General features: G+C 23.0%; 3 protein-coding genes across 3 annotated transcripts; 2 read left to right on the forward strand and 1 right to left on the reverse strand.

Moving 5' to 3' along the window:
• Positions 1 to 4,283: 4,283 nt before the first annotated feature.
• Bm1207 (Uncharacterized protein) lies at positions 4,284 to 7,014 on the reverse strand (the record flags this gene model as incomplete). Its single annotated transcript, XM_043078138.1, has 4 exons — positions 4,284 to 4,366; positions 5,420 to 5,620; positions 6,430 to 6,592; positions 6,904 to 7,014. 4 exons carry the CDS (start codon positions 7,012 to 7,014, stop codon positions 4,284 to 4,286), a joined length of 558 nt encoding a protein of 185 aa, XP_042934072.1.
• A 2,768-nt stretch (positions 7,015 to 9,782) lies between these two features.
• Bm4093 (NADH-ubiquinone oxidoreductase AGGG subunit homolog, mitochondrialprecursor, putative) lies at positions 9,783 to 10,715 on the forward strand (the record flags this gene model as incomplete). Its single annotated transcript, XM_043078139.1, has 4 exons — positions 9,783 to 9,911; positions 9,997 to 10,112; positions 10,340 to 10,466; positions 10,599 to 10,715. The coding sequence occupies 4 exons, from the start codon at positions 9,783 to 9,785 to the stop codon at positions 10,713 to 10,715; spliced, it is 489 nt and encodes a 162-aa protein (XP_042934073.1).
• Positions 10,716 to 15,879: 5,164 nt separating this feature from the next.
• Positions 15,880 to 19,357, forward strand: Bma-abch-1 (Uncharacterized protein; the record flags this gene model as incomplete). The annotated part of the gene is made up of 8 exons (XM_043078140.1): positions 15,880 to 15,950; positions 16,384 to 16,481; positions 17,026 to 17,118; positions 17,305 to 17,441; positions 17,590 to 17,707; positions 17,991 to 18,182; positions 19,045 to 19,125; positions 19,236 to 19,357. 8 exons carry the CDS (start codon positions 15,880 to 15,882, stop codon positions 19,355 to 19,357), a joined length of 912 nt encoding a protein of 303 aa, XP_042934074.1.
• Positions 19,358 to 23,677: the final 4,320 nt, after the last annotated feature.

Raw genomic sequence — 23,677 nt, forward strand, 5'->3', positions numbered from 1 at the left:
ATTCATCGAAAAAGTAAAGTTTGAAGATAAAAAATTCAATTTTTAGATTTTATTTTATTTTTTATTTAAAAATATATTTTAAAAATTTAAAAATCACTGAAGAAATATTTTGATTTCATCAATTCTCATTTTCTGATTGATCATTTTCTAACTCATTGTTTTTATTGATTATTAGAAAATGTAAAAAGGAAGTACTTAAATACAAATTTAAATTTATCAATTTTAAATTACAATCTATCAACCATTACAGAAGATAACAAAAAAAAACAGAGATTAGTTAAATTCTTCTTGTTAAGAAGTGTCACAGAATTTAAATTTATGTCAATGAAATTCACTTCTTTGTTTATTTCATATTATCATTATAATTGAAGCAAAAAATTTCACTAAATTATTCGATAAAAATTCACAAAAAGTTAAATAAAAATTTCCAAAACAACTAACTAAACAAAATTATAAGTATTTAAATAATACAATTAATAGAAAATCAATTTAAATTTCAACATCTGAGTGTTTTTTTTAAGTCCCAAAAAAAAAAAAAAAAACCAAAAATCACTGAACAATTTTTATTAAATCTCAAAATAAATCAATGACATCTTTTTTTTTTTTTTTTTAAGCATAAAATAAATAAATAAATAAATGGTATTAAAACATATGCAAATAAAAATATAAAGTATGAAAAAGTTTTTTTTTTTTTTTTTCTTATGAAACTAACATTTAACAAATTTAATAATGAAACAATTATCAAATTTATCAATTACTTTAGTCAAATTCATGAAGAAAAATAATTAAATGACAATAACAGAATAAAGCTAAAAAGCAAAAACAAAAAAAAAAAAAATTGTTATATAATTCAAAAGATAATAATTCAAATGGTATAGCATTAAGAAACAATGCTAATGATAATACTAATAATGGTTATGATGATAATAATGATAAATGATAAAGAAAACAATGCTAATGATAATACTAACAATGGTTATGATGATAATAATGATAAAGAAAACAATGCTAATGATAATGCTAACAATGGTTATGATGATAATAATGATAAAGAAAACAATGCTAATGATAATACTAACAGTGGTTATGATGATAATAATGATAAAGAAAACAATGCTAATGATAATACTAACAGTGGTTATGATGATAATAATGATAAATGATAACGAAAACAATGATAAAACAATGATAATGATTATCAGTGATATAAATTGACATAATAATTTGAATAATTGTAATGATATATAATAACTGTTCAGAAATGGTAAAAAGCGAAAGAGAAGATGAAGAGAAATGTTTTCAGTTTGGTATTTGAAGAAGAGTAATTGGCGTAATAGCATGAAAAATGTTTTGTTAATTTCAACGTCAACCAAATTAAAACATGATTTTTGAGAAGATGCCATATAACCCTTACAAAGTACATTCATAACATTTGAAAATTTTACAACAGAACGAAACGAACTTTTTCGTATGATCACATTTCATGTTTGCTTTAGAATTATTTGATAACAAGTTTGAATTATCACTAAAATAAAGTTCTACAAAAGTACAAAATACAATTTTAAAAAAATTAGGAAGAAAAGATTTATTACATTGTTATCGTTGTCGTCGTTGTTGTCGCCGTTGTCGTTCGATATTATATCAATAAGAAATTTTGTTCCAAAAACTTTTCCTTTTTTTTTTTAATATTATTATAAATAATCTGATTGTCAAATATTTTTATAATTTAAAAAAAAAAAAAAAAAATGTTTGAGTTTTTTTTATTGGAATTTTGTAGTTTATTTACTGAATAACTACAATTATAGTAATTTGTCAATTTTACTTTATAGTTTAACTCTTTGAATATGTATATATTTTCTTTTAAAACATTCTTTGTAATTAATTTTAATGCTTAGAATTAATTTTAATTAAATTTTAATTTCAATGCAAATTTATTCAGCAGCTAAAAAGTATATTATGGTTGTAAAAATTTATGCCAATAAAATAGGAAATATTAAAATGAGCCAAGTTTAAGTCTAATATAGCTATGGTACTTTATATTTCAGTAAAGTACCATATTCAATTTCAATTTTTAAAAATCGATGTAATTTGGAAAAAATGATCGTTTTCTCGAATTATCTCAAATTTTTATTTATTAATGAGTAATGTTATCTGTTCATTTGCATCATTTTCAAAATTTATTTAATTGCTATGTGATTTATTATTAAAAAGTTTACGCTGATATTTCATGTTTTACTCTAATTTAATCAACTTTTCTCTGTCTATTCCTGTTATCGATATCAGGTTTTCGTCTTATAAATGATAATTAAATGGTTGAAAAGATTGAAATGAAATTTAAAATTGCGATATGAAATGATAGAAACATTCTTTACTTTCATATAAGTGTATCTATTAAAAATATTTATTCCATTTTAAGTTAATTAAGAAGCATTCAAAGCTTAAAGTGTAATTTTACCAACGTAAGACATCAAACTTTTTCATTTGTAACTTTTTTTTTTTTAAAAAAACAAATTTAACAATTTGAAGTTTTTCTTTTTTTACTATCAAATATATATTATTTGTAAAGTGTGGATGAAATGTGGTATTAATTTTCGAATGTTTATAATTTTAAAATTATGATTTTTCATAAATTTTATCTACGAAAATTTTATCATTTATCACTTCAATTGCAAATTTTATTTTATCATTTCAAAAATTTTTTGTCATTACTGAATACTATCAAATGTTTTATATGATCGAAAAAAAAAAAAAAACGGAACACTAAAATAAAACGGAAATTTTCTCATAAAAAAAAATAATATATATAATAAAAATAACAAATTGATCAATGTTATCAGTATCTATGACAATCTAATCAATAAAATCAATTTTTATTGATCAGCAATTTTCTATTAACAATTGCTTAAGTAATCTCAAAATATTTCAAAAATTTTTTCTCTCTTCTTATCACACTTTTTGATAAATATTTTTTTTTTGATAAATATAAATATTTTGAACTTCCATTATTTCTGCTTCATTTCTATTCCACTTAACAGTCTCTTAAAAGAGTGATAAATAATTCTAATAGTACAAGAATGACTTGCAATAAAAGTTGTTTATCAAAAAAAAAGGAAAACCCACAAACAAAATTTCTTTACTTTATTCTATTTTTACTTTTACTTTGAATAAATACTTTGAAGAGATTATCATTTTCAAATATCTCTTGCAAGATGCAAAAATAAATAAGTTACACTTTTATTTACTATAAATAAGTAAAAATTTGTTAATCTTTTTCAAATTTAAAAACAAAAAAAAAAATTTTTTTTAAATTTAAAATTTTAAAGTTACAAAATTTTTTGACCTCTTTATGATCTTTAATTCATCACTTCCATCTTAAACCCAAATATTCACTCATCAAAGATCCTTTTCTAATGTTATCGACGTAAAATTTAATTAATATAGGCAATTTTTTTTTTTTTTTTTGATAGAAAGGAATAAAGTTGAAATGATCAATGTTATAAAATATAATCGCTCCAAAAATTTTAGCTATTTTTTTTTTATGCTAATAAATTCTAACTAAAATTCAAATTTTTAAAAAAAAATAACTTTAAGTAAAGTATTTCCATTATTATTTTATTTTAGTAATAACACAAATTTTAAAATTTTATTAAATTGTGGCAAAAAAGTATGGTTAAGGTGATCGAAGACAGAAAGTAAAGTTTGATAAGTTTTAATTACTAAAAGTTATATTAATGTCTTACCTTTCCTATCATTTTTCCAAGTCTGAAAATTTGAACAATTAAAAAGAGTTCGAAAATGGTACAACTATCTTTGATAGTATTTTAACATTTTTTTTTTTTTTTGAATTTGAATTTGCTTTATCAAATTTATAAATTTGCCCTGATTTATTCACATCGTTTGATAATTAAATAATAATTTGTGATTATATAAATAATATAAGGTAGTACTAAAGCAGTTAAAACAGTATCACAGTGAAAAATTAAAATTGATAAAAAGAAATTAGTAAAGTGTATAAGAAAATTTAAGAAATAAAATAAATCAAACGATTAACTTTATCAGAATTATCAATTGATTCAGTGCACATTACAGCTTCAAATTATCACTCTGATATGATAAGGAAAAAAAAAGAAAAAAAAAATTAAACAGAAAAAAGTGAGAAAAAAAAAATAGAAAAATGCTTTTGTTGCATAGGAATTGATATGAATTAATCACAGAACATCAAGAAAAGATATCTTGAGCAAATGATAAAGTTTGAACTTGCACAGTGATAGTGATAAGCAATTTCAAATTAACCCGTTTATTGCTAGCATCAAAGAAATAATTGAAATTGCTATAGCATTTGTCAAACTTTTTCCATTCATTGATCCTAAAATGAGTGTTAATTTAAAATTAATCATTTTAAAATAATTTTAAATAATTGGTAATAAATTTATTGCAATTGCTAGAATAGTATTGATAATTGAGAAATGATATTTGTTTTTTTTTTTTTTTATTTCATAAAATATAAAATAGAAAAATAGAAAATATAATTAGCAATTTTTTTTTTTTTTTTTGCTTTTTTGTTTTTCTGTAAGTCATAAAATAAATTTAAAATTTGATCCAAATCATTTAATTTATTCACAAATTCTTTTGCACTTCAAATTAAAATGTCGATTCTTTTCTCTAAGTTTTAATTTTAATATCAAATTACCTGGGAAGAAATGAACTTTTTTTTTTTTTACCTGAAATGAAGTGAACAGCAGATAAGCAGAGCAACCTAAAATTCTCTCTGCTAGTTTTCAGGAACAATTCTAGGTTGTTTTTTTCATTACCCATTGGTAATTTTAATTTTATTGCGGAGTAAATTTGTTTGAAGTACCAAATATTAATTATAGTTGACAATAAAATGCTTAAAATTATGTTTAAATGTAAATTTCAGTTTAATAAGTAGTTTCATCAATTATAGTTGGGTCAAATATAGTTTATGGCCAAGTCTATTCTTTGGCATATGATCATAAGGCCAATTAAAGCAGACTAAAAGTAAAATGTAAACAACTCAAAAAAGTCAAAGGTCATCATGCATGCATCATAGATTAGAATAAGCAATGTTTCAAAAGTTTTACAAATTATTTATTTTCCACTTTATTAGGAAAATCAATGAAATATTGATTCATTGGATCATTTGATCTTTTAGAAAATTGTTTAAAAAAAAAATTTTTAATTTTACAAAAGTGTTAGCTGGAAATTATCACAATTTCAAGTGACAGTATGAAAAAATCCTCTTGCTATTGTTTTAACAAAAATTTAAAAAAATTTTTTCTAGCAAAAAAAAAAAAAAAAACTTTTTAATCGTTTAATTCTGAAAGATTGAATTTGTGGAAGGTTTTATTTAATTGATAAATTGTTTGAAAATAATTTATCATAAATAAAATCTGTTTACCGCCTTTTTGCCTTTGAGCGTAAAATTTCTTTTGACCATGCTGAATCCATATTTCCGTTTTTTCACTGCACAAATTACCGTTACATAAGCAGTAACGACCGTATAAATGAAAGTTACCACCTCGGCCGAGCATTATAATCGGTCGATCAAAGCATCGTACTTCGCCGTCGAAAAGTCCAACTGAACAACCTTGTGCCATTGCTTTAAATTAAATTTAAATCAAAAAATATTTTTAATTTTTGAAATATTCAATCATTATCCTTTTTACTGATAGTAAATTATTAAATTTTTTGTTAATTTTAAATAATATTAATTCAAATTTTATAACTATAAATAATTTTACCATTTTTAATTTGCAATTAATATCATCAAAAATATCTGACTAATAAATCATAAAATGACAATTGTCATTTTTTAAATCATAAATTTACTACATCAAACATAAAAAAATTTTATTTATTACATGGAAATGTTTACTAAACTTTTTTAATTTTATTTTTAGATTTTTTTTTTTTTTTATACGTTTGTATTTTTTTTTTTCTCATTTTGATGCAAAACCATTTTTTGTTTCCAATATTTAAAAAAAATATTCTTATGCTAAAAATGATAAAACTATGCTAATTGGATGAATTGTATTGCTAACATGTATTTTAAAAATAAATTAATTAACAAATACTAATGATAAAAAATAAATAACACACCACAATTAATAATAAAAAATAAACAACACACCATAATTAACAATAAAAAATAAACAACATACCTTATTTAACAACAAAAAATAAACAACACACCATAATTAACAATAAAAATAAACAAAACACCATAATTAACAATAAAAATTAAACAAAACACCATAATTAACAATAAAAAATAAACAACACACCATAATTAACAATAAAAATAAACAAAACACCATAATTAACAATAAAAAATAAACAACACACCATAATTAATAATAGAGAAATAAACAACATACCATAGTTAACAATAAAAAATAAACAACATACCATAAAGTTGTTTTGTTCCATCCACCTTATTGATTCCACTAATTTGAAAAATATAGCATAAACCATTGCAGGTCAAATTTTGTGGATTATCGCATGGATAATCATCCATCAATCTACCAGTACGAGGATTTATTATTCGATAATTCACAAATTTATTCCAATTCTATAATATTTTAATACTAATAATAAATTTTTAAATTTTTTGCTTTTTTTAAATTCTTCCTTTTTTCTAAATTCTTTTTTCTAAATTAATTTCTTTTTAAGTTTTTTAATTTTTTGAAATTTTTGAATTCTTTTTTTCTAAATTTTTTTTTGAATTTCCAAATTCCATAATATTTTAATACTAATAATGAATTTCTACATAACATAAATGAATGGATTAATTTCAGGAAATAATTTTTTTTTTTTGAATTTGAATTTGCAGATTGTTTTCTAATAAATTAAAAAACTAAATTAAAATTTATTAAATTTTACAGCAACAGCATTCTTTGTAGCACATGACATGCAAATAATAGAAGCTGAAATTAGTGTTGAAAATAATGACAATAGCCAAATTGAAGTTAATGCCAATAATATTGCATTCATTTTTAACAATCAAAGATTATTTGTCTCTCCTGCAATTTGCATATTTTTAAATGATCAATCATTTCATGTAAGCTTGCTTTTAAGCAATTCAAAAATTAGCGAAAGAACATTTAAGTCTAAATTAGAACATTTTTCTACTTGAAGGATTCTTAAGTAAGATTTAAAAAGGAACATTTCTTTAATTAAAAGTATTTTTAGCATTTCAAAAAAACAAAAAACAAAAATTATAACTACTTTCAAAAATATGCTAACTATACAGCGATAAGCTAAAAATAATTTGAAAAACTAAGAAAATAAATGAGCAATTTGGAAAACTTCTTTCAACATTAAAAAAAAAAAAAATTATATTACATGCATCAATAAATTATTTGATTAAATACTTTTGATGAAAATTTTTAAATAAAAAAAAAATTTCTTCGTTACTGGATAGTTGAAACTTTTAATGATTATAAAATAAATTCTTTTAATTTTAAATCTTCGATTAAACTAGCTATTTGCGGGATAAATTTTTCAAAAACAAAGAAAAAATTGGATTAAGCCCAGCAAGTATGTTTTAAAATTTAAATTCAGAAATGCTGTTGGATAAGAGAATTAAATTAAATTTAATAGAAGGTTTAATGAAACTGCAAAAGATATGATAAGAAATCAATTTCTACGAAATTAAATTATTAATTGAGACTAACAATAGTTCTTATCAATTAATAATGAATTATAGAATTAAATTTGCTTCCCTTTCTGATTTAAAGATTTTTTCTTTTTTTTTTAAAAAAAAAAATAATGCGCTGTTATCACAATTATCAGTTTCTCGTTTCTGACTCTGATAATATCTTAAGATAAACTCGCCAATTTGGTTATTATTTTATTTAGATGATAAATTGCCATAAATGTTAACTATTGAATTGATACAAATAACAATATTTAGCTTTAATCTTTCCAAGATTATTCTCTAACAAATTTTCGAGAGTATTGAAACTTCATAATTTGAAGAAACTAATTGATGAACGAACCTAATTGAATTTTCTCACGAAAAAAAATCTCGAAAAATGAGAATTTTATGATTCTTTTTGCATATGTATCATAAAATAAAGTTTTTTTTTGAAAAACATTCATTAAGAAATTAAAAGGAAACTATTAGCTATGATAAAAAAAATATTGAAAAAACATGAAATTGAAATAATAATAAAAAAGAAAATGAAAATGAAAAGAAAAAGACAAAAATTAAATTTATTTAACCTAAAATATATTTTGAAAAAAAAAAAAACAATTCAAATTAATCTTTTAATTTGGAAATTTTCCAAGCTAACACATAAATTTTAAATGAAATTAAAAGAATCATATCGATCTATTTCATCAAACATAACAACAACAGAAGGATGAAAAAAAAATAAAAATAAAAAAAAACTGAAAATGATGCGGTTAATGTATTCATCGACAAGAGACCGCCATCAAAAAGATCCACGGCGCTGATAATACCGTGAACCGATGGGAAGTATTCAGTTTACATTTGCGCATCTGTCATCTTTTAAATAAGCACTTCGGAGACACTATCAGTTTGTTTCATTTCATTTCATTCTTTTTTTTTTTTTTTTAGATATTACATAGAAAATATTTAAATTAATAATTGCTTTCTTGTATTAGCTAATTGTAATTAATCTAACATTTTTTGTTGATGAGAAGATAAAAGGAAAGAAAAGAAAAGAAAAGAAAAATGAATGACTCATCTCATCTCATCTCATCAAATTAGCTATTCTAATGAGTGTGTTTCATCTCTCAGAAAGCATAAATTTCTCAGAGTTATTCATATTACACAATGCTTAATGGTTCTGTAAAACTCTTTTCATTCATTGTTTATGAATAAAAAATAAAATTTAAAAAAGAAAAAAGTAAATGTATGAAAGAATGATGTATTTATGATTTTTTGGCATTCATTTCAGAGCTGTTTCATCCATCTAGCTTTTTTACTTTTTTTTTTTTTTTTTTTTTTTTTTTTACAACTAACATTTTGATACTTTAAAATATATTTTGATATTTGATTTAGAAAGAGCTATTTTTGTGATTATTGGAAATCTAAGAATAGAAACGCTAAAAAAATTTGTTTTAATGATAGTAAAAGCAAAGATTTAATTTAATTAGGATATATTTATTAGTATTAATTAGCATATTTAACACTAACTAATATTTTTCAAGTAAATATAATTTCATTTGAAGAGAGATTTTATAGCATTTAAATTATCTAAGAGATTAATTCAAATTAATTGAACATACTTCTTGCATCCTAAGTTTGTCCTTGTAAGTTGTTCGAAGATGAGTCTGAGACGTGCATTGTTTCATAGAGGGACCATTCTCTGGTAGAACGGTGCTGAGGTGAGGTGAGGTGGTTCGGGGTTTTGGGAGGTACGGGGGACGGGGAGAGAGGATATGGTAGTAATCAGGCGATACTGTTAAGGGGGATGTTTTACAAAGTTCAATAGTTTAAAAAATAGTTTCTGTAATATGGATTGAAGTAAGATAATAATTCATAAGGAAACGAGAAAGACCACTGATAAAATTTGTAGATTATCACTGAGAGGAGAGTTTACAGTTAGTTTTCACAGATTATTGAATATTTATGTGATTTTATACTTTTTTAACTAAATTATCACATTTATTTGTTATTTAACTGTGACTGGTTGAGAGCTTATTAATTCATTTGTTCTATCAGAAAATGTATGGAATTCATTAGGTACCATTCATGTATTTCAGTGTATGTTATGCATTGCGGTTGAACGATGTTGTTGGTACGTGCTGTTCAGTGTTCGAGAATTTTGAGACCGATAGGAAAGTTTGCATTTTTGCGTTATGCACCTTCCATCTTGTCGTCTAATGGTGCCTTAAGGACAAAGTGGTTGTCAGGAAAGGTTGGTGTTTCTATGAGATTCAGTTAATATCTGGTCTTCGCGTAATTATCTGCAAATAACTGTGAAGGATAATTGTCTTTTTCAGGATGCAGAAGGCCCAGAAATAGCTGTTGGTCCAAAAAGTGGAGCAGATGATGATCCGATCACAAATACAACGGATAAACCATATCTTGGTGAACCAGATGACCCACCATTACAGATGTATGGAAACTGAGCAGAATTTAGTTAAAAAAACTTCTTTGAATCTTTTTTGTTTCTTTCGGATTTTTTTGCAATTTATAAAAATCATCACAGAGTCATCATTTTAGAGTCTGAAGAAGGAGGCTGATAGTTCATGCTTGTTATCTGAATATTAATTTCTTAATATCATTACCTACTAGTTTAGATGTTGTACAGTAATTTTTATTTTATTAACTTCATTATAGGTGGTATTATCGGGAAGCACCACCTCAAAGCACCACACGTCTGGAAAACTTGATGATCACTTTAACAAGTTCTTTGCTGTGGGGCTGGTTTGTATATCATTTGTATTACAACTATGGCGACTTGATCGTTAGTTTTTTTCGTTTTTTTTTTTTTTTTTTTTTTTTTGTATATAGATTTCATATCACGAATTTTTAAATTCCCCAATTTTAATTTCTAGTAAAGCCAAATATTATTTGCAAAATATATGCATCCATGTTGTAGGGTGAATATTATATTCCTTCTCCAGAAGAATTTTCGGATGAAGAACTAGGAATCCCACCAGACGATGCACCGGATCCAGAATACTGGGGTGATCATCCATTGTCTAGAGGCATGTAGTCAGTGCTTCGTTGTAAAAAGTCCTTTTAATTCATGATCGTTCTTGTTTCATGATAGCTTTTTAAAGTATGTATTTCGATTGCTTCCATTACAAAATTAGAGCCATATGTAATCCTTATTTCTATTCAATAAAATCTTAGTTTTGTATTATATTCTCAAACATCTGTAAGGAACTGCATTGATGATTACGTCTAGTTTTGTAGAAATTATAACCAGAAATTTCATTATCGAACTTTAAAGTATTTGTTTCAACTGCTTCCGGGGGGAAAACTGAAACGAACTTGGAATCTCAAACCTGAATCAGTCCTAATGACATTCAATTGATTTCGATTCTGCATAATATTTGATATGATCAGCTGATTGAGTGGTGCTGTTCTGAGCTTCTATGATTAAGACAACTTCAAAATTGACGGGTAAAAATGTTTAATAAGTGAATCGGATTGAAATGAAATTTCGATTATTGTCATATTCTTTGATGTGAGAAAAGAAGTGCGCTCAGCTACTTCACCAATAACTCTTTTTAATTATTTTCCAGAAAAGTCAACAATAAAAAAATAAACTTTGAAATGAAGTTTTATGCACTTTATTCGAATCGGAGGCCCTATTATTCATGAAATTTGATACCTACATCTGGTTGGTTTTATCAGTTTCTACTGTTAGGTTTTACTGGAAATTTTAGAGATTTTCTCCGTTTTCATCATAATTTACAGTGTAATGGAATAGGAAATGTTCATTAGAAAATGACTTTTCTTCTTTTACTATTTTTTGGTGGATAGTAAAAATTTTTTGGCCTAAAAATTATATTGTTTTATGGAACTCAATTCATATATTACCTGGAACTTAATTCATATATTACCCACTTTCTCACTATCAAATATCGGTTTGAATTGCAAAGATGATTAAACGAGGGATTAAATTTCAACGGTGGAATATACCGCAAATCTTTCTCACTGAAATCAGTGGAATAATAATTTCAATATTAATTTAAGTCGAGTGATCTGAAACTTAAATCCTATTAATTTCTTTTATTTTCCTCTAGTATTTCCTACTTATTCCGGAATATAAATAACATATATAATCTTGGATTTAAGTTCCAGACCATTTAACTTTCAGGCCAAAACTTAAATTTAGTTACAATTCCACTTTATTTCATTCAAAAATACTATATTCTAAAATTTTAAATGCTAGTGATCACTTTGGAATAATGATAATTTTTGAAGTAGGTGAAATTAAATGGTAGCAAAATGTATATGAGTAGACCATAAATGAAATAACAACAAATGGAAATAAAAAATGGTTTAAAAAAAGCACATCGAATTTTTGGCATTATAAATGATAAATTGGTAATCGATAAATTAAATTTTTTAACTTCTTCACTTTTTTTAATGAAATTTTTTTTTTTTTAATTATTTTAATGAAATATCAAAATGTACTGAAATCTTGAATTGCCTTGGACTATTCTTTATCACATAAAGAATATCATATCACTACATCATAATTCTATATAATTTATTAAACTGAACGTTTTCTAAGTTAAACAAATATAAAAGCGATAAGATATTTATGTTTCTATTTATATGAATTCTTGATATTTAATTTATATATATTCAATAATTTATGTAAATTTCAAACTTAAGCGTTTAACGTTATTTTTTTACAAATGAAATAATAAAAGCTATTAAATTTAAATTATCATTGAAATCAAACGACTGATTACTCTGAACAATCAAATTAGATGGATTTTTGTTTTAATAAATTAAAAATAATTAATTTTTGAATTGGATAATCAATAATTAATTAATCAGTTAAAAATAATTAATCACTTTTGAAATCTATTATTGTTTAACATTTTTAATATTAATTTTTATTTTGTTTCATTTGATATTCTCTCTCTCTCTCTTTTTTTTTTTTGTTTTAATAGGAAAAATTAAATTTTGAAGCTAAAATCAAGATGGAACAATTTTGGTACATTCCCTTGTGCTGAGGAAAAAAGACCAATTAATTGTTTGATGATGGATGAATGATTGAAATAATTTCAGCAATTCGACAAATCAAATAAGGAAATCAGGTTCCCTTTCATTTATCATTCATTTCCTGTTCTAAGAGAAATTTTCTAATTTTGTTAATTTCAAGTTTTCGCCTCTTACTGACAATAAAATGAGGATTATATAAAAATATTTTAGTAAAATTTTAGATTGATGTACTTTAATTGACGATGACATCCTTTTTAACCACTTAATATAATTTGAGGGACATCATCTATTTATATTTACATATCATTCATAAACAGCACAATATTTAAAATAATCTTAATCAAATGCTGTTGTTAGTTCATTTCAATAAAGTTTCAAATTTTGGTGCTTTCTCTTATCTGTGTAATTTGAAAGTAGAATTAAAAAATTAAAATTTATCATTTATCACTCTTTCTCTTCCTCTCTCCTATTTATTTATTTAAATGAATTGAAATTCTGTTAAGAAGGAAAGATTAAAGTGAATAATAAAATGTGTAATACATCATTTTATAAATAGGTAGGTAATCAATCGTTCATGATTAAATGATAATCAATCGTTCATGATTAAATGATAATCAATCGTTCATGATTAAATGATAATCAATCGTTCATGATTAAATGATAATCAATCGTTCATGATTAAATGATAATCAATCGTTCATGATTAAATGATAATCAATCGTTCATGATTAAATGATAATCAATCGTTCATGATTAAATGATAATCAATCGTTCATGATTAAATGATAATCAATCGTTCATGATTAAATGATAATCAATCGTTCATGATTAAATGATAATCAATCGTTCATAATTAAATGATAATCAATCGTTCATGATTAAATCCTAACTTACTGATTACGGATTTCCTAATTCTTAATCATTTATTTCTTCTGTTAAGAATGATAAGAGAAATCAATGTTTCAAAATCACATGTGTGTAAAGGATTTATATTTTAGATTATAAAATTAAACATAAATGAATGATTATAAAATAATCGTTGATATAATAAGATGGCATATCGATGATCATTCTTAGTCAGTTGATCATTAATCAGAAATCATTAATCAATTGATCAGCTTTCTATATCAAATCATTAATCAATTGATCAGCTTTCTGTATCAAATCATTAATCAATTGATCAGCTTTCTATATCACAATATATCTGAAAAAAAAAAAAATTATTTAATTATGCAATAAATTTGTGATTTAAGCAAATGCTACCTGAAAAAAGAAAAGAAAAAAAAATTCTATGATCAGATATTTCAATGAAATATTCAAGTGTTTATCTCTTAATAATTATCAATTTATACCTTTCTATCATATTTCTAAAAATTTTTAATGATGTTTTTTTTTTTTACTAAAATAAATAAGCGATAGCATTTTTATTAAACCATTAACAAAAATAGTTAAACATTCAAAATACAATGATTTCAATTTTATTAATATTAGCTTAACTCTAAAATATTACTTTTAATTGTTTTTTTTTAAATTCATATCATATTTGCTTGTTTGTTTGAAATTACATTTGTTTAAGTTTTATTGACAAATATTTTATCATAATTGTTGCTCAGAAATTTTCATTACAATCATAACGAATTCTCAGAATATTCTCGATAATAAGATTTTTTTTTTTTTTTTTAAATCATTTTAAATGATTTCTTCAAATTTTTTAGTTTTATTTCATCCGTCAATTGCGATAATGAAAGTTGCAATATTATTCATACATTTGACTTTGATGTACTTAATGCAATAAGGTATAATTACGAGTAATTATTTATGTATACCAATAAAAAGTAATTATATTATAAATTTAATACACTGTTTCTCTACTAAAAACATTATTGTTTTGTGTTAACATTTTCTGTACGATAAGGAAAACTCACAAAAATAATTTTTCATTGTTGTTTTTGGAATATTTCTAACAATAACAACAATAACAGCAACAATAACAACAACAACAACAATAACAATAACAGCAACAATAACAACAACAACAACAACAATAACAATAACAGCAACAATAACAACAACAACAATAACAGCAACAATAACAACAACAACAACAATAACAACAACAACAATAACAGCAACAATAACAACAACAGCAACAATAACAACAACAACAACAACAACAACAGCAACAATAACAACAACAACAATAACAGCAACAATAACAACAACAACAACAATAACAGCAACAATAACAACAACAACAATGACAGCAACAACAATAACAATAAAAATGCAAAAATTGAAAAGATTGTAATAATGAATTTTTTCTTTTTTCTTTTTTTGATGGGAAATGGCGTTTGTTTGATGGCTCTTTTTTTTTTTTATCGATGAAAGATTCTTTCTCTTATACTTAACAATATTCTCATTTTGCAGATAATTTTTAAAACACAAACAAAATTGTTGGTAAATCAATCAGTGCTAAAGCATACATAAAATATTACACAGAACACAGAACACATCATCATTATCATTATCATCATAGATGTGCAAAAATTTCAAATAGAAAAGTTTTAATTGCATTTGTTCAACATTTTAATATTAATGGCGCAAATGTCGTTAAATTATATTGCATCATCATCATCATTATCATCATAGATGTGCAAAAATTTCAAATAGAAAAGTTTTAATTGCATTTGTTCAACATTTTAATATTAATGGCGCAAATGTCGTTAAATTATATTGCATCATCATCATCATTATCATCATAGATGTGCAAAAATTTCAAATAGAAAAGTTTTAATTGCATTTGTTCAACATTTTAATATTAATGGCGCAAATGTCGTTAAATTATATTGCATCATCATCATCATTATCATCATAGATGTGCAAAAATTTCAAATAGAAAAGTTTTAGTTGCATTTATTCAACATTTTAATATTAATGGCGCAAATGTCGTTAAATTATATTGGCTCTTTGACTACTGGCTATTATCAAAAAGTGCAGATGACCTATAATTGATAATGAAGCCATAAGTTAACAATTATCTAAAGTAACAGCACTCAGACTCAAAACTATTAAAATGTAAGATATCATATATATCTTTTTTTTTAACTAAAAATAATAACCAACAATAATAATTTCAGCAATGCGCATTTATCCATTACTCCATTTCCGCCAAAATCGTAGTGATAATAGCTATGTTGGATGAATTATATGTCTTTGAATGCCGTAATGTCTCGAGTACTTGTACAATTACACCATCTAAATGGTATAATATTACTCTTTTAAAGAGGCAAAAAAAAAAAAAAACATGCATAGAAATTAATAAATATGAGAATAATCGAGCTAAACAGGAAGTTATTTTCAATGAAATTCTACTGGATACTTTTGAGAGGGAGAGAGAGAGAGAGAGAGAGAGAAAGAGAGACAAATCTCTTAGAGAGAAAAAAGCTAAGTAAAAATTCTGTAAAAGATTAGAGTAAGTTAATTTATTGTGTTAAATTCATATGCTAATTAAAAATCAATTTTCAGTGTGAAAAAGTTATAAAAATTAATTAAATTAATTTTTAGTAGGAAAAAGTTATAATTTCTGTTATTCCTGAAATGAAATCCTATTGCAATAATTTGCTTTATGGAATTTATCATCCAAATGCTAAGCAAATTAACTTTTTGAACAAAATGTTTGAAATAATTTTTTTCAGGTACAATTATACATCATCCAAAGTTACCGCACAATTTCTGAAAGAAATTTCGATTGTGGTTCAATCCGGTGAGATCCATGGTATTATCGGTAGTGCTGGTATGTTTATCTGTTCTGATATCATAATTCTTAACTATTAATTTATTATATTTTACTTGTAGATTCAAAGTAACAAAACTTCCGAAATGAAAAGACTGATTTAAAAAAAAAAAGCTTCCGAAATGAAATGACTAATTTAAAAAAAAAAAAAAAAAAAAACAAATTGATAATAACTTAAAAAAAAAAAAGTTAGTAATAAATTAAGGCAAAAAATTAATTCCTCACAAGCAGTTATTAATCAATTATATCATTTTTATCACAACGAGTGAATATGAATAGGTATATCTTAGAGGATAGGTATATACTTATTGATTGATTGCTTATTGATTGATTGTTTATTGATTGATTAAAATATGTAATGAAAAAATGTGACAAAAGAGAAAGCAGTTAAACTGGAATGAAAGTAAAAAAAAAAAAAAAAAAAGAAAGAAAAAGGAAAGAAATTTTTCAATTAGCAAATTTCAAATGCAAATTTCTTTGTATGAATAAATTAGATAAATCAATTGCGAAAAAGAATGACTTTTTTACAGGTAAACTTGTTTAGGTAGTGGTAAAACGACATTATTGAAAATAATCTCGGGAAGATGTTGTGGAGAATTTACGGGTACAATAACACTTAATCAACAACAACTTACACGTAGATATTACTTAACTTTATTTCATTTCAAATATTTATTTTACTGATAAACTTGTAAATATTGTTATTATCAATAAAATTATATGCTGATAATAATAAAAAGAAAATTTCTAATTGACTTAATATTATTGAAATCATTTAAAGAGTAAAATTTTTTTGGAATGAAAGGATGAAAAATTGTTTTAGGTCAAATGTTTGATTCTATTTGCGCATTTGTAAATTTCAATCAGGCGCTAATTGAAACGATAAGCATTCGTGCTATGCTTAAATTTCAAGCTGGTATAATGATTTCCGATCTAAATGATCAAGAAATAACAGAAAGAGTAAAATTTTTAAAAAATAAAAAATAATTTAGGAGAAATTATTGTTAAAATTTTTCAAAGAGCAAAATTTTTGGAATGAAATAACAATAAGTATTTGTTTGAAATTTATATTAAATTTATAATAAAACTATCAAGTCGAGATTTTCAGATAAATTTACTCCTTCAAGAGTTTGATCTTATTACTTATCAAAATATTTTAATTTGTGATCTAAATGAATCAGCAAGAAAACGTTTATTATTGTGTATGCGTTTGATTAGTAATCCAAGTAAATCATTTTAACCTTTTCTTTTTTCCTTCCATAAATTTTTTCTTAATTTTAAACAAAATTTTATATTTTTTAAATTTTACATAGAATTTTTAAACTTTAAAAGTTATTATCAATCTTATCGTTGCATAATTATTTATGTTTACTACTTAATTTATTCATTTAGCTCATCCAAATTTGTAAGCAAATCATGAATCACTTCATTAGCTCAAGATGAAGCATAGAATGAATCTATTTAACCAATTCAATCTTTTTTTGATTTTAATTAAAATCTGAAATTTAGTTTTAATCATTCTGGATGAACCAACAACTTGCATAGATGCATTAAGTAACTATCAATTGATGTATGCATTAAGCACATACGTCAAAAGAACTGGAACGATGGCTATAATAGCTACACGTACGTTACGATCTGACTTATATCAGTTGTTGAGCCGTGTTACGATTTTATTTTATGGTGAAACAATCTATTCCGGTAAGTGTTAAAGTGTAGAGAATGAAACTAATAAAGGACAATGACAAATGTCAACTGATAGTAGACAGTTTAGAATGAAGTATTTTTAATAGAACTGAAGGATAGTTTTGAAGAGAAATGATAAATTAGTAATATGAATACTGATAAAATGAAAGGGTGGATATGATAATTAAACCTTTAAAATTATCAATACTAAATCTTCTATTAGAGAGAAATGATAATTTGATATTAATACTAATAAAATGAAAGGGTAGATATGATAATTAAACCTTTAAAATTATCAATACTAAATCTTCTATTAGAGAGAAATGATAATTTGATATTAATACTAATAAAATGAAAGGTAGATATGATAATTAAACCTTAAAATTATCAATACTAAATCTTCTATTAGAGAGAAATGATAATTTGATATTAATACTAATAAAATGAAAGGTAGATATGATAATTAAACCTTTAAAATTATCAATACTAAATCTTCTATTAGAGAGAAATGATAATTTGATATTAATACTAATAAAATGAAAGGGTAGATATGATAATTAAACCTTTAAAATTATCAATACTAATTCTTTACCAGACAGAAATGATGAATTAGTAATATGAATGCTATAAAATGAAGAGGTAGATATAAAATAATAATTAAAAAATGAATGATAAAATGATAATTAAATTTTAAAATTATCAATACTAATTCTTCTATTAGAGAGAAATGATAATTAGTAATACAAATATATAAAATGAAAAGGTAGATATGATAATTAAACTTTTAAAATTATCAATCTAATCTTCTGATCTTTTAATATCAATTTGAATTCAGTTTTTTTTTTCTTTTTTTTCTAAAAAAATAATTATATTTCAGGTGCAACTCAACAATTACCACTGTATTTCAATCACATCGGTTTTCCATGTCCAATAAATGAAAATCCTGCTACTTACTACTGTATGATTACTTTATGCAATTAATTAATTAATTAATTAATTAATCTTTTTCCTTCCTTATAACTTTGTATACTAATTTAATAATATCTTCAAGCATTCAAAATTTTGCAGTATCTCTTGTAATGATTGATCGTGAAACGACAGAAAGATATCGAGAAACACAAGAACAAGCTTTAAAATTGATTGATCTTTTCAAAGTATCCATAATTTATTATTCCATTTTCAAATTATAAACTGTTATATCAAATGTTTAAGTTTAATTGTTTCTTTTCAATTGCATTAGAGTTAAACTTAGCTGAATCGATTGATCAATCGATCGATCGATCAATTAATCAATCAATAAATTAATCAGTCAATTAATTGATGAGAATTCTTTTACAGAATAACATCGATTTGCAATCAGAAGTACTTCATTCTATCCAATTAACGAAACGTTTACTTTTTCATGGCAGACCATCCAGTTCTTATCAGTTCTTCATTTTACTTCAGTTCCTCTTTCTAAATTTAATCAGTGATAAATAATTATCATTTGAAATCATTATTGTTATCACTTGTTAGAATCTGAATCATTCATTTAATACTTCTGATAAAATGTTAAGCACAAGTACAAGAAATTTCATTCATTTTATCACTATATCATATCATATCAAGAAGATTGAAATGTTTATCACTTTTATTGTAGACGATCATTTTGCGCACTTAATTCATCAGCGCATATTGTCCTCCTACGACTACTGCTATTACCGTTACTTACACTACTGATATGCTTCTGTTCTACTCCATTTTCAACCTCAGATGAATGGTGGTCACCACAGGACAAAGCCGCCTTACTGATTATCTATTCGACTTTATTTTCAATTGTTTCCATTTTTCTCACTATATTTAATGGTAAGTAAGAATACAATAACTAGGTACAAATTTTTAATTTTTTTTTTCTAATTAATCACTGATATTGTTTTAGTGATAATCAGATAGTTATCAGTTCAAAACAATAAATTGAAATTTTCATGATAGTACTTTTTTTTAAATGAAATTTGATTAAAATAGAGTAGAATTTTAAGGAAATTTGAGTTTTTACTCAATTTTTTTTTTCTCTTTTTCAAATACTAACCCTACTAATTTTTAATTTAAAAATTCTAAAATTTTTCTCTCAAAATTTTGAGATTAAATTTTTTTTGTTGTATTAAATTTATTTTAGAATCAATAGTTCATGGTCAATGTGAACAAGATGTAACAGATGGTGTATATTCGGAAATTTTAAGCATTCTTTCATTTTCATTAGCTTCAATGCTAAATGATCTCTTAGCTTTTACTTCTTCAATTTTCATTATTACTTTTTGGTTAGTGAATAATTGAGGAGAAATTTAATTCTAATTTCGAGAACAAATTTCGAGAAATATTGTTTTCCATTTTTTTTCACTATCTTTTGAAATTAATTTACAAATTTAAATTTTCATTTAAATTTAAATTTTCAATGGATATTAGTTTAAAATAATTCATTTTAAAAACAATAAAAAAGATGATATATCTAAAAAGATAAAAAATTTAACGATGATAGTGAAAAGTTAATTTGATAGATTTCAGATATTCTTATTCAGATCAACCTGATATTATCCTAAATCAGGAAAACCTGTTACACCTGTAACATTGAACTCTCTCTCTCCCTCTCTCTCTACTTTAATTTCAGGCATTTTTATTCGCAATTTTCTGAGAATTGGAATTATATTTGGAATTTAGCACTACCATTATGGTGCTGTTATCAGTACTTTCAAATTTTAGTACTGATTGTAATATTTTATACAAAAAAGGCTGAATTTACTGCTAAATTTTTAATTGAATTCTGTTTTGGATCCGTTATTTGTGCCGGATCATTTTTTATGTTCGTTTTTTTTTTAAATTTATTAAAATTTTAGAAAAAAAAAAAAACTGATTTCTTTTTCTAAGAAATTAGAGTAATAGTGATGATAAGATATATTGAAAATATCAAAGTATTTTAAGTTATTATTCTTTCATTTTACTTTTTTTTTTTTTCTTTTGCAGTGCACCACGTACGTTTGTATCAACAAATGATTTACGTCATATATTAATGTATATTAATTTTTATCGCTATTTATTTTCATTTATAAATTTCAAATTTATTGATGGTACTAAAGCAGGAAATTGTATTTTTGATAGCAATAAGCCATTGGAACAATTTTGTAGGTAAGAAATTAACTTTTTTTTGTTTGTATATTTTCATAATTTTGATATTATTTTTATATTTGTTTTTGTTTTTGTTTTTGTTTTTGTTTTTTAATTTATTTAATTTTTATATTTTAGATGGACTAATGGTACAATGTTTTTGAATGAATATTATCCAGAAAGTTGGAATTATTCTATGGAAACTTTTAATTATTATTTTATCATTTTTTTTGTCATTATTATTGCAATTGTTAGCTTATTGTGTTTTAAATTTAATAAATGATTAGTTAATTTGTGATTTAATAATTTGATTAGCTGATTATTTTGTTTATCTTTTCTTTCCATTATTTTATCACTCTAATTTTTATCATATAACTTTTATCATTTTTGAATTTAATCTATTTAAATCACAGCGGAGGATAATATTTGAGAATGTAAAAATGAATAATGGTATTGATTTAGATTTAAAATTTCCTCATTGATCTAAACAAATTTATGCTTTTAATTTTAATCTAAATAAATTTATATTTAATACTTTTAATTTTAATCTAAATAAATTTATATTTAATACTTTTAATTTTAATCTAAATAAATTTATATTTAATACTTTTAATTTTAATCTAAATAAATTTATATTTAATACTTTATATTTAATACTTAACCATGAAGAGAGAAAATTTTTGCGGCTTTTTGGAGAGGTTTTTTTTTTTTTTTTTTTTTCAAAAGAAATCAATACTTTATATGTTTTGTAAAAAGAATGTTCAAAAAATAATCAAAAAAAAAAAAAAAAAAGTTGAATGAAATATAATTTGTGAAAGATTAATTAGTAATAATAAAATTATGATGGATTTTTTTTTTGAATAAAAATGCATAGAATTGATTAGATATGATATGATTGTTAAATTTATTGATGGACTAATTTTATAGCACTGTCTTAATCACTTCTGATATCAATTTATTTCCTTATCATTATTTCATATCAATTTATTTCTTTATCATTATTTCATATCAATTTATTTCTTTATCATTATTTCATATCAATTTATTTCTTTATCATTATTTCATATCAATTTATTTCTTTATCATTATTTCATATCAATTTATTTCTTTATCATTATTTCATATCAATTTATTTCTTAATCATTATTTCATATCAATTTAATTATTTATCATTATTTCATATCAATTTAATTATTTATCATTATTTCATATCAATTTAATTATTTATCATTATTTCATATCAATTTATTATTTATCATTATTTCATATCAATTTAATTATTTATCATTATTTCATATCAATTTAATTATTTATCATTATTTCATATCAATTTATTTCTTAATCATTATTTCATATCAATTTAATTATTTATCATTATTTCATATCAATTTATTTCTTATCATTATTTCATATCAATTTAATTATTTATCATTATTTCATATCAATTTAATTATTTATCATTATTTCATATCAATTTAATTATTTATCATTATTTCATATCAATTTAATTATTTATCATTATTTCATATCAATTTAATTATTTATCATTATTTCATATCAATTTAATTATTTATCATTATCTCATAACAAAGTGTACAGTTATTTCTGTTTTATTGCATTAATTTCACTTTACAGAAATTTTTTCGTCACAAAATGAATGAAATGAAAGTGAAAGATTAACTGATGAAATTATGAAAAAAAAAAGGAAAAAAAAAACATTTCAGTTTTTTTTTTTTTTTTCTAGGAGCACAAATGTGATTTATTTATTTTACAAAACTATAATTTTGTTAGACAGACTTATTGCAATACAGCTGGTATGCATGTGATTAAAATTCATTTTGAATTTAGATGACAAAGCATCGAATGTTAATCTAATTTAAAGTTCAATTTAAACTTTAGCTAATAATAAATTACCCATAAAATCATAAAAGATACACTTCCAACTTTGCTTTCCTTTCTTTAGTCTTACTTACATATCCAGTTTTTACACTAAATTAATTTATAATTAAATTAATTTTAATTACATTTTTTTTTCTGACTGTTTTTTTTTTTTTGGGCATGAAAAAAAAAAACAGAATTACTTTAATTTTAATTAAATTTTGATAAATTTGTGTAAATTTAATAATTGCTAAAATTATTTTAATATTTTTTTTGGTTTGTTTTGTACATACAATAATAGCGATAAGAAATTTTGTTAATATCACAATATATTTTGAAAAATAGAAACTTACAATTTCCAAATTGTGGTAATAGAGAAATATAAGTGCAGAACGTAGAAGGAATTAGTAAATTTATTTATCATTCATTCAATTATTGCCCATTGAACCGGTTTCTTATATTCTTTCTTTCCGTACATAAGAAGAAATTCTCTC

The sequence above is a fragment of the Brugia malayi genome (assembly GCF_000002995.4).
Source record: "Brugia malayi strain FR3 genome assembly, contig: Bm_v4_Chr2_contig_001, whole genome shotgun sequence".
NCBI classification, from domain to species: Eukaryota; Metazoa; Nematoda; class Chromadorea; order Rhabditida; family Onchocercidae; genus Brugia; species Brugia malayi.